The sequence below is a fragment of the Saccopteryx bilineata genome, chromosome 4 (genome assembly GCF_036850765.1).
Source record: "Saccopteryx bilineata isolate mSacBil1 chromosome 4, mSacBil1_pri_phased_curated, whole genome shotgun sequence".
Taxonomy (NCBI): Eukaryota; Metazoa; Chordata; class Mammalia; order Chiroptera; family Emballonuridae; genus Saccopteryx; species Saccopteryx bilineata.
Window position 1 is genome coordinate 281,767,171 of NC_089493.1, and position 12,354 is coordinate 281,779,524.

The 12,354-nt window shown below is 52.9% G+C and overlaps 1 protein-coding gene across 1 annotated transcript; it reads right to left on the reverse strand.

Moving 5' to 3' along the window:
* Positions 1 to 5,442: 5,442 nt before the first annotated feature.
* Positions 5,443 to 9,224, reverse strand: LITAFD (LITAF domain containing). The gene is given in 4 exon segments (XM_066276835.1): positions 5,443 to 5,551; positions 5,695 to 5,839; positions 9,111 to 9,176; positions 9,179 to 9,224. Coding segments are annotated over 4 exon segments (366 nt in total).
* Between the last annotated feature and the right edge of the window lie 3,130 nt (positions 9,225 to 12,354).

The following is a 12,354-nucleotide window of genomic DNA, read 5'->3' on the forward strand; positions in this document are numbered from 1 at the left end:
TCCATTGACTTGGTTGGGGTAGGGGGGAGCATCAACTCATTCCACTTAGTTTTTTCATTTAGTTGCGCGCTCACTGGTTGCTTCTCGTATGTGCCCTCACCACGGATTGAACCTGTGACCTTGGTGCTTCAGGACAACGCTCTAACCATGGAGCCACCTGGCTAGGGTGAAAGGTGGTTGCATTTTAGAATTTAAAAGCGTTCTAAGTAGGGAACAGGACTTGCCATTGTCACCTATTTAATGGCAGTTCCCAGGGCACCTTTCCGATGTCCCTGCTAGTCCAGTGTGGGGACCACCTTTGAAATGAAATGGATTTCTGGCCTCTGTAAGAGCTTCAAATCGACTGTGTTGGGGACCACCACATCCCACAAGAAGCGAGGCACGTGTTTGCAAGTATTACCATATTAATATGTATAACTGATGTTTTAAAAGCTGCAATCTGTACCACGCTGGGAGGTGTGGCTTTGGCATGTAACGCAGCGCAAGGGAGAAGCATCAGCTGCAGAGGCCCCTGTGAGGCAGGTCCCTCAGAGGGTGACCCGGGGCCAGAGTTTGTGACTGCAGGGAGAAAAGCTGTGTCCAGAATCCTTTTCCTAAGCAAGGCCTTAACCAGAGCTGACCTCATGTGTGCCTCTCCTCACCTGGCTGTGAGGCAGATGTGGCATGGGTGGTATGTGGGGTTGGGATTTCTTGTCGTTCACCAAAGCCACCTGTGCCAGCTGAGTGCGACATGCTTTTGGCTTGGAGGGCCTCATGGTGCTTCACGGGACTAGAGAGCTTCGCCGTGGAGGCTGAAGGCAGCTGCAGACGCACTTCAGCGGATGGACAAGGCCGAACGTGGTAGCACTTCATTTATAAAGACACACAAGTTGCAGTTTGCCGACCCCTGGACTAGACGGAGAAGGTGCACCTGTGGGGGTTCCTGGTGGGCGCCAGCGGCCGGATTAGCAGCATGGCCACTGCGAAGGAGGTGTGTCAGAAGGAGCGTGGGGCCCGCCCCGGCCCCTCACAGGACATTCCCAGATGCAGCGAGTTAGAACCATAGAGCCCCATGTCTGCCTCGTGGGTAATTGTTAAGCGTTCCTGGCCAGCCTTGGCCGTTTCGTTGTGACCAGGCACTGTGCAGGCTCGTCTGCCGTGGCAGCTTTTCTTGTGCACTGTGCAGTAGCCACGAGCCACGTATGGCTGTTGAGTACCCGAAATGTGGCCTAAATGGCAGAGCGCATGAACTTCAGGTTGTCACAGGTGGCTGATGTCTACCACAGTGATTTCTAACCTAACCGGTGTGCTGCCAGAATTTTTAAAACATCCAATACCTGACAAATCGAAGGCACTGAGCTCTTTTTCCGTTAGATTGCCAACACAATTGTTATCTAGTGTGAATGTATGAAAATTATAACCTTTTTTGGTCAGGTCAGCAAAAATACTTTTTTTGGTGTGTTCCAGAATTTTAGTAATTAATTAGCTTATGTGTGCTGTGAGATGAAAAAAGGGTTGAAAATCACTGGTCTACCATTTGGCTAGGCTGTTCTAACCAAATTTTCCTCCCTTTGTAGTTTGTTCCAGCGATGAGCTGTGGAGTCGGTATTTGAAACACTAAGCATGGGGCTCGAGCTCTCTTGACCCTTCGTCAGCAGAGCCCTCAGGGATGTTCACAGGCTGGATGGAACGAGGTCACGCAAGGACCAAGTTCCCCGCTTCCCTGTGCCTTGTTCCTCACCGGGGGAATGGGAGCTTGTGCTGACCCGTCCTTGCTATTTAGTGAGCCGGGTCCATGGGGCATTTAGAGTGGTCAGAGCACAGCTGAGTCTGCACTTCCGGAGGAAGGGTGTGTATGCATCGGGACTCCAGGGGGCCACTGGCCCACAGCAGAGGCCGAGAAGCATCAGTGGATGGATCATTTGGGCATAATATGGGTGGTGACCCCAGGATTCTGCCAGATTTGATGTGTGTTTAAAAATGTAACAATAGAGTGTTGAGAGAAAAACCAACATGCTGAGCCCCCATGAAGCTTAGCTCATACATCACTTAGCTTAGTGATGCTGGCCTGTCGCCTTTCCCACCAGTGAGGAGTGGGCACCCTCAGCCCTTTCAGAACCCTTTCTACAGTGGGGGTTGGGGTTGGCAGAGGAGGAGAAGGGCTGTCCTCTGAGATGGGAGCTGCGGAGCCTCAGCCCTGGGCCCGCCTGGACATGCGTCCACGCTTGGCAGCTCCCAATTGGTGCAGCGACAAACCTTGAGCACAGGTGTGCATAAGCAGAAAGGCTGTGACCCCATGCACCCCAGGCTGCAGACACTGAAAGACTAAGAAATGGAAACTGATTTAGGCCCAGATGTCTGAGGAAGTGACAGGTCGCCCTAGGATGCTGGGGGCTCTTGGTACTGGTGGGGCTGGGCTGAGGGGACAGATTCTGTCCAGTGTCATGGTTGCTGAACAGGGATCCTGTGTAGTTGGACTTTAAGAGTTTTTAAAAGAAGCTGAAAGGTGGATTTTCTGTGGCTCACGGAAGGTGCTGCCTGGAGCCAGCGGGACCTTGGAGGTGCAGTGGTGACTGAGCCAGCCGGTGAAGGATGACCTGGGACTCGACTAGGCAGCAGGCAGACCAATGGGGTGCCGCAGTGGCCCCGCACTTGCCACAGATGTCACTGTCACAGGACTGAATGCTTGTGCCTGTCAACCAGCAAGTTGCCTGGTGAGCAAGGGATCAGAATGTCGGCCTGGAGTCAGGTTCTTTGTACCCACTTCCAGCCATGTGTGCCCTTGACCATCATCCGCAACACCTGGCACCTCTGCGGAGGCGTGGACTTCCTCCCAGTGGCTGGCCACATTCCCGGCCAAGACTTCTTCCCCTGGATAGTGGTGGACAGTGGGGCCATCCTGTCCTCCAGGACGCCCTCTCTCTTTCAGTAATGAGTCTTGCCTTGTTTGGGACAGTGTGGTCTCGCTATCAGCATGGAACCAGATGGTGGCCACCTGTCTTCCTGGGTTCATTTGCCACCATTCTGCCCTGCTTTATTATAAATTAGAGCTCAGTGTCCAGGAGTGGGGGGCCTGGTTTGTCAGGTGCTTTCCCTTCACTGTAATCCTAGTCTTGTTAAAGTGGGTCTGTGTTTGGACGTGGCCCCCGGGACTCAGTCCCACAGCTCGTACGTGCTCGGGAGTTGGTGCTCCTGGTTCTCCAGGGCACGGGAGCGCCTGATGGTGGAGGGCAGCTGCCGCGGAGCCTGTGGGGCCGACATGCAGACCTGGAGAGATCTGTCATCCCTGCAGGTGTGACAGCCCCGTCTGGTGCAGCACAGGACTTGCCAGCGCTGTTAGCGGTGTCACGGCAAGTATGGGCCCAGTGGCCCTCACCTGACCTGTTTAGGCTTCCAGAAGCCTCTCGGCCCGTTGAAGGCAGCTTGATAAAAGGCTACCCTATGCTTCAGTGCCTCCACAATGTCAGCTCCGCACGTGTGTGCATTCTCTCTCTCTCTCTCTCTCTCACTCTCTCTCTCACACACACACACAGAGTTTCCCAACACTATGTCTTGACCCACTGCTGTGTTCTTGGGTGGACGGGCTGCGTTTCCAGCTGCGTGTCTAGTTCCCGGGCCCGGACAGGCCTCCTCCAGACTCTGCGTTGGCTGTGCAGCTAGGGGGGCCTGGCAGCCAGCCTCCTGCCACACTTTAATGAGTAAAATGGGCTTCACAGGCCCTTTTCTTCCTGTTACTTTCTTCTGCCTCCTAATTCTTGTCAGTCCCCTTCTCCCTTCTCTATGAAAATCATTTTAATTGAAAAGATGGGTGGGATCATTCTTAAAATTTTTATTTATTGACTCAGAGAGAGAGAGAGAGAGAGAGAGAGAGAGAGAGAGAGGGAGGCAGGGGGAGAGAAACATGGATTTGTTATCCCACTTATGTCCTTGATCAATTCTTGTACGTGCCCTAACCAGGGATAAACCCGCAACATAGGCGTGTCGGGGCGACATTCTAATCAACTGAGCTACCCAGCCAGCGCCACGGTGGGATCCTATTTTTTATATTTTGCCAAATAAAGCCCCTTAGCTGTGCCCTGGGTTTTCCTTTCCTCATATCCACCCCTGACCTGGTCCCCAGGAAGACTCCATTTTACCCCCAAGGGCTCCTGTTCCTAAGCCACCTCGGGGCTTTTTAACCTAAGAGGCCACCAAGTTCCTGCATAGTTGCCTTTGAGGTACAGGATAGCTACTGAGCTTAACCGTGAAGGGATTATAAGGATTAAACCTCTCCTTGGGGGTGGGGATAGAGATTTGGGACGATTTGCTTCCCCTTCCTAGCTCCCATAAACCCGCCTGGGGAGGTAACAGGGGACCCAGGAATGAGACCCCTGCTGGGCCGGACTGGGAGGAACAGTGAGAGGAGAGGCAGCAAAGGGAGGAGTCGACGCATGGTGGACAGACAGCAACACCGTGGGAGATGGGCACAGACACCAGCTCACGACGGCGTCAGCTGACCCCTTGTTAAGTCTGGACTCGGTCCTGAGAACGGCGAGTTCTAGCAGGTCTCTGGTATGATCAGAACTGCAGGTCCTAATTGTCACCTGCATTCATTGAGCTAACTCTTGTCAGTCACTGTTGACAGCCGGAGGGAGCAGGTGAGACTTGGGACAGGGCCCTGTAGGGGCTCCTGCCTCCCCCAGGGAGACCAGGGTGTGGAAACAAAGGGAAGGAAATGACTGCAGGAGGGCTGAAGGAGGGGACTGGGGCTGGAGGGATCTGGGATCAGAGGAAGGGCTGCAGGGAGGTGGCCATGCCACCCTCAGCCACCAGGGGGAAGGTGTCGCCTTGAGACCTGCTGGGTTTGCAGGACCCCTGAGGCATCCAAGGGGAGGGCTTTGGGATGCAGGTGAGGACGAAGCCTCAGGAGTGATGTGAGGAGAGACCCGGGATGGGACCATGGGGTTATCAGCAGGCAGGGCGTCCGGACAGGGCGCACAGGAGGTGGCCGGGAACCAGTGCAGTACGGGTGGACAGCAGAGTGGGGTCAGAGGCTGCAGAGAAGCCAGCAGGTAGCAAGAACGAAAGTGACTGGTGGATGTTGGGCTTAGCAACTGGAAGTCACTGGTCAACCCAGCAGGGCAGGGGGCCAGGTGTGGGGCCGGGTGTGGCACGCAGAGTGAGTGGCAAGAAGGATGAAGATGACGGGGTGAGGTGCAGAGAGGTGTTGACGAGAGGATGTAGAAGCTAGAGCTGATGGGAAAGGGGGAGCTGATCAATGGACTATAATTTTTAAGGGGTCCGGAGAGGCCGCGCAGGCGCTGTTCTGAGCCAGCCTAGCCTTCCCCCGGACATGAGGGCAGGGGAAGGGCAGGTGGGCACAGCCTCCGTCCCTTCACAGCGCCCTGGACAGGGACGGAGTGGAGGAACCCCAGCAGGACAGACACAGCAGGTGAAGTTCACTGACGTTTATTTAGCGAAGGCTCATAGGCGATGGTAGCGGAACAGCTCATACTGGCACACGGGGCACGTGTGCTTCACGTCCATCAGGCCGTCAATGCAGAAGGGGATGAGACAGCAGCCCAGGAAACCCCTGCAGCCTCAGGAGCAGCGGGCCGTGAGCTGGCAGTGCCAGGCTCGCTCCAGCCCAAGCCAAGCCCGCACGCCCCTCATTTTTGGTCCTGTCCTTCCCACCGAGCGGGCCCTCCCCTGCCGATGGTCAAGGCCCCCACTCACCCAAGTAAGAAGATGCCCGTACACAGCAGCCAAGTGAGGACCCCCGGGACCGGGGTGGTCACCGTGATAATGTAGTTGCCGCAGTATGGACACAGGTACCGCATCGGTATGGCAGATGCTGTCCTAGGCACACCGCTGAACCAAGCTTGGGGGCAGGGGGCGGGCGTCAGACCTCACGCCTCTTCCCCGTCTCCCCGGCGGCCACCACTGGGAAGACCCCATGCTCTGTGCCCCTCTGCAGGTGCTCCGTGCTCCCCTGAGCAGCCCGTACTGTCCACATGGGCCCCCACGCCCCCTTGCAGTCCCCTTCCTAACAGCCACCAGCTGTCAGGGCTCAGGGCCTCCTTCAGTCAGGCAGCCCGTGTCCCCTGGCCGCGGGACCGGGGGAACGGCGGAGCGTCTCTGGGTTTAAACCTGGCTCAACTTCAATTCAGCGTGTTCCTCCCTCTCGGGTTTTTGTTTGACTCAGCCAGAGTTGGGTTCCAACCTGGCAGTTGCAAAGCTCTGACTGACACCCTTGGTAAAGCAGCTGCATTAACGTGCAGATACTCCAGTACTTTCAGCCTTTTGTATGGTGCATTTTCACCAATGAAATAAAAGTTGGTTTTGCATCTCATTAGCATAATGGAACAATTTTCTTTGAACTTATCAATTGCTTTTCTGATGTTTTCAATAAGAAAAATCAAATGCTTATTTTAATTGCTTCATATTCATTTTGAAATGTCCCCTAATTTTTGAAAACAGCAACAACCAAAAACCCAGCACCGCCCCAAATCCCCAAACCTTCCTGGAGTGTTCTTGTCTATCCCATTTGCATTTGTACAGAGGGGCCCAAAACACTGTGTGTCGCTCTTTTAAACGGTTTAGCCATGTCTACACTCTTGGGTGTGTGTGCAGAGAAGGATGGGCTTTGGTGTTGGCCAAATTTATTGTCAGGAAGCCCCGATTCCAGGAAGCTCGGCCGTGGCGGACGGAAGCCTCAGGGCCTGGCCGGGTGGACTTGTTCAGAGCCACGGGGAGTGCTTATGGCAGACTTTGGCTGCTTCTGGGTCCAGGGTGAGGGCGTGCTGGATTCGGAGAGCTGGAACCTGCTGTGTGAGGGTGTGGACTCCCTGGTTTGGCAGAGAACTGAGGATAGAACTGCCTTTTGCTAGAAAGGGGTGACCCGCGGGCTCTAATGGCCTTTCCAACAGCGAAGACGCCATCTTCATTCAGCCCACCGGGGGTTACAGCCCAGCCCAGCAGCTCAGTCTTCATAGTGCTCCCGAATTCCTTGGCAAGTGTGTAGAACCATCCCGAAGCCCAGGCCCCACCTGGGGTCTGCCTCCCCTGCATCTGTGGGTGGGGTGGTGCCTTCGCAGCCTGGGGGCCAGGATTCTGCCTCCCGGCACACACACACACATCTCCTGAGCACCTACTGTGTACCAGGCCCCACACCAGTGGTTTCCCATCAGAGGAAGTGCTGGTGGCCCCTGGCAGCTGTGGGGGCAGGGAAAGGGGCTTCCAGAGGAGGTGCTCTTTTGGCAGAGTCTTAGTGAGTGGTCCGGGCAAGGTGAGGAGGCAGGGCAGGGCACTCACCTGTGTGAACAACTCTGGGCCTCGGGGAGGTTCTTTTTTCTTTCTTGGGGAGGGGAGTTGGGGTGGCAGCAGCGGTGCTGGATCTTTGGGAGAGAGGAAGGAGAAACACCCGTGATTTAAAGGCCCACTATGTGCCAGCTGCTGAGCTGAAAGCCTGAGGAAGACACCCATTTTACAGGGGAGAACACCGAGGCCAAGCGGAATGAACCAAGTTGCCTGTGGTTGTACGGTGCATGGATGGAAGAGCTGAGAGGTGAACCCAGGCATTTCTGATGCCAGTGGTGCTGGAATTGTCGTAGGATGTAAGACCTTCCTGGAGGCTGTGCCAGGGAGCTACGGATGCTAGCACGGGACCCTAGCATTCTTTCTTTTTTTTTTTTTTTAATCTGAAGCGTTGATGTGCCAAATTCCACAGAAGACACACTACATCCCTCACTGCCATTTACTCTTGCCGAAACACCAGCAAGGTAGCTATGTGGCATTATTCCACTTCTGCAGATGTGGAGATTAGGCTCAGAGAGAAGAAGGGACATGCCTGAGGTCCCCCAACACATAAGCATCAGAGTCGAGGATGGGACTGGGCGTGTCCGCCTCCAGAGCTCAGGCTGCTCTGTGCTGTGTCCCTTGCCGCTGGTCAGGACAACTCTGAAAGTGGCGACAGCCTAGCCACTCCTTCCGGGAAGGACTTTTTGGGCCCCCAGGTCTGACTCCATTCTTCCCAACATTTGGGTCCCTCCTGACCCAAAAGGGGCTTCTCACAGTGTATGGACACCCAGCTCTGTCCCTCATCATCTCCCAGTAGTCAGCTCTTGGCCGGCCCTTGGGGACCAGGAGGAGTCCCCACACAGGCCCTGGATGCAAGAGGAAGGCTGTTTGGACAAGGGATTCTGGGACCCTGGGTCCCCAGAGTGTGGTCTGAGAGATGGGATCCCCATAATTTTAACGACAGTATGGGCCATGGATGGGATCCCATCATTGGGAGCCACACAGCACTTTGCACAAGAACTAGACCGTTCCAGGAAAGGGGCCCCATGACTTGAGGGAAACCCCTGGGTTCCCCCCAGTGCCTTTCCCCAGAGAGGAGCGACCAGGACACAGGGACCCTACCCCCAACTCCTCACCACCATCTAGACTCCTTGGGACAAGAAGAGGTTTCATACCCACCCGGTGCCCCCAGCAGCCACACCAGGGGCTGGTTTGTGTACCCAATTTACAGATGACAAAAACTGAAGGTCAAAAATTAAGTATCTGGCCCAGGGCTCTAGTTAGAACAATACATTTTTAAATAAAATATGTATTTCCGATGGCTTAGGCGACCTCTGTGTTTTGGTCATTCGACCCCCACTGGGGTCGCGACCCACAGGTTGAGAACCGCTGAGTTAGAAAGTCATTCTGATCTCTGAGTTAGCAAGCGCCCAGCCCTATGTCAGTCGTCTCTTCTCATCTTCCCGACAGTGTTCAGATGAGAAGACAGATTTAAAGGGATTCAGAGACTTACCCAAGGTCACGTCAGCATGGTCAGAACCCCTACCCCACCCTGTCAGCCTAGGCGTCTCTGGTCACACGGCGGGTGGGCAATGGGAGGGCGGGACATACTTGCGGGAGTCATTAGCTTTGGTCCACGATTTTCCTGTGGCACTTTAAGAGAGGGCACAGGATGTCAAAGGCCCCACTTTGTCCCCATTGGGTCATGTGTTCCCAGGTTGGTGGGGGACAGCAGGACTGGGGAGGGTGAGGACTGGAATCAGCCCCCAGCTCAGTAAGGAGACACATGACTCGGCTGCTTCCCGTGGGCCCTGCCTCTCCGAGCCCCGACACCTGAACGGGGACAGCCTTACTCTGGGGATGATTCCATCTTGGTTCCCTAGAGGTCCTCTGTTCTAGCAACGGTATCTGAGCACGCCGGGTCCCAAGCTCAGAGCGGCCGAGCCCTCGTCTCCAGGAGTCCTCATGGTGGCCTGGCCGCTCGTGGACAGGGCTGCAGGCCTCCCCTGGGTGGACAGCCATTATGACTGTGTGTCCTCACAATGGCCAGGGGGGTGAGCTTCATCCTCACTCTGCGGGAGGGGCGGGGACCCCCAGGTGCCCAGTCCGAGGAACCTCTGAAGAGGGCCTGTCAGCACCTGTCCACTGTCCCACGCTGTGGCAGAGTGGAAGCCGGGGCCGTGGCTCGCAGGGCCGGCGGGAGAGCTGACCTGGAGCCTTAGAGTAATGGAGCTGATTAGAGCTCGCAATTCTGCTTTGAGGGGTTCATTCTGCTCTATGCAGAGATCCAGCTATGAGGGTGTTCACGTCTTGTCTGTAGGTCGGTGTATATACATACACACACGTATATATATGCATACATTATATATGAACACATCTATATATGTACAGATGTGCAGATATATGCATACACATGTATATACATGTATGTAGACATGTACTACAAATATGTGATATACACATTTGTACAACTGCCTCTCCTGCTTGTTGAGTTGTGTGAGTTTGGGCCAGAGCCCCCCTTTCTCTACCCAGCCATCCCCTGGCTTACTCATCTGTGAAATGAGGATAATAATAGCTACCTTATAGGGTTGTTATGAGATCCAGTGACATAACCCAAGTAATGGGCTCAGCCGGGTGCAGCGAATGAAGCCAGCATTGTCACTGTGACGTGATTAGTGGCCTGAACAGCTTGGAATAGATGCTCCCAATTGCAGGGGGTAGTGTCCGGTCACAGGCTGGCTTCAGTGTCTAAGCTGGGGTCCCAGCCAGGCGAGGCCCAGCCAGGATCTGTGCATGCAGAGGCACACGCTTGGTTAGTATACTTATACTATGTGGCTTCTCATGGGGCCATAATATGGGGGGGGCGGATTTTCTGGATAGCCTGTTCGTCTCAGGCTAGCGGCAACCAAAAGTTATGGCAAGCCTGGGCGGAGGCAGGATTCGGTGATTGCTAGCAGAGTTACCGATGCGGGACCCATTGACCCAGCAGGACTTTTCCTAGAAATGCATCCACAATATGGACTAGCCAAAAAATCAAATGACACAGGCACCAGACTATTCGAGACAGCAGTGAAAATAGACATAACCCCAAATGATTGTCTAGCTCCTCTTCAGCTACCAAAATACAGGGAGGTAGTGAGGAAAGGAGAGAGAGATGGAGGTCCGGGGGGGGGGGGGCAGGAGAGGAAGGAGGGAAAAGGAGAAGAGAGAGAAAAGATAAAAGAGGAAGATCTGCCTGACCAGGCGGTGGCGCAGTGGATAGAGTGTCAGACTGGGATGCAGAGGACCCAGGTTCGAGACCCCGAGGTCGCCAGCTTCAGCGTGGGCTCATCTGGCTTGAGCAAAGCTCACCAGCTTGAACCCAAGGTCCCTGGCTCCAGCAAGGGGTTACTCAGTCTGCTGTAGCCCCACGGTCAAGGCACATATGAGAAAGCAATCAATGAGCAACTAAGGTGTCACAATGAAAATCTGATGATTGATGCTTCTCATCTCTCTTCGTTCCTGTCTGTCCCTCTCTCTGACTCTTTCTCTCTGTCCTTGTAAAAAAAAAAAAAAAAAAAGAGGAAGATCTCCCTGTGTTATGTGGTATAGTCACTACAGGATATATTGCTAAGAAAAACAAACATGAAGATTATATATATATAATATAGTACAACTTTATAAGGAAACAGGGAGGGAGCTATATAATTTTATTGGTTTGACTTTGGAACTGTATCTTTTTTTATAATTAAAAAAGAGGTATGTAAACAAGAAGAAAGCAACACTGAAGAACGAAAAGCAATGGAAAACAAACAAATGTGATAACATATCAAAAGTTCTTACAGGGGACACAGAGCAGAAGCCATAAAAGAAAAACCTGAAAAATGACTTCATCAGGGCTCAGAGTGCCCACTCTTTAAAAGACACCACATATAAAACAAACGCAAGCGGTAGCTGAAAAAAAATATTTACAGTCTGTATGTGTGACAAAAAGCAGAGGTATCCAGAATATAAAAGAGCTCTTTCTACTCAGCAATAGTTATCTTAAAAATACAATATTAAAAGTGGGCAAAAGATCTAGACAGAAACTCCACAATAGGAATAGCATATATATACATATATATATATATATATAGATAGATAGATATAGATATAGATATAGATATAGATATATATAACTGGTTTAATTTTTTTTTTCTTTTCCAAGTGAGAGGAGGGAAAATAGGGAGACAGACTCCCACATATACCCCGACTGGGATCCACCCGGCAACCCCCATCTGGGGCCCATGCTCTGTCTGCCTGGTACCATGCTCACAACTAAGCTATTTTCAGAACTGGAGGCAGAGGCTCCACAGAGCCATCCTCAGCACCGGGGGCTGATGTACTCAAACCAATTGAGCCATGGCTGTGGGAGAAGAAGAGAATGAGAGAGAGAGAAAGGGGAGTGGTGAAGAAGCAGATGGTCCCTTGCCCGACCTGGAATCAAACTCAGGGCACCCAGATGCTGGGCTGATAGTCTACCACTGAGCCAACCGCCCAGGGTCTGGTTTAAATGTAAAAAACAGACAATACCCAAGGGATGAGGCTGTGTGGAGCTTGTGTGAATGTAAAACAACGCATTGCTTTGGAAAACTGGCAGTTTCTTATAAAGACAAACATGCTCACCTGTTCCCAGCAATTCCACTCCCAGATTTTTACCCAGGAGAAATAAAAATATGTTCAGAACCAGACCCATATGATAATATTCATAATAGCCAAAATTAAGGAACAACCCAAATATCTGTCAACAGGTGAGTGGATAAACAGATTGTGGCTATTTATACCAAGCATTGTGCAGCAATAAAAAGAAGGAATCATCGATGTACTCAGCAAGGTGAATATATCTCTCAAAACGATTTTGAGCAAAAGAAACCTGCCCTACACAGTACGTCTCCTGTGAGTCTGTTTATCTGAGCCTCTAACACAGGCTCAGCTGTGCCGTCTGGTGAAAGTGCAGGTGCCGTCTACACCGCGAGAGAATCAGCATGCAGGCCGGGGTGCCTGGCGTAGCCAAGCGCCACTTACGTCTCGGCTGCCGTAGACTTGTGCACAGTAATAACCTCTTTTCTTGAAGGGGAA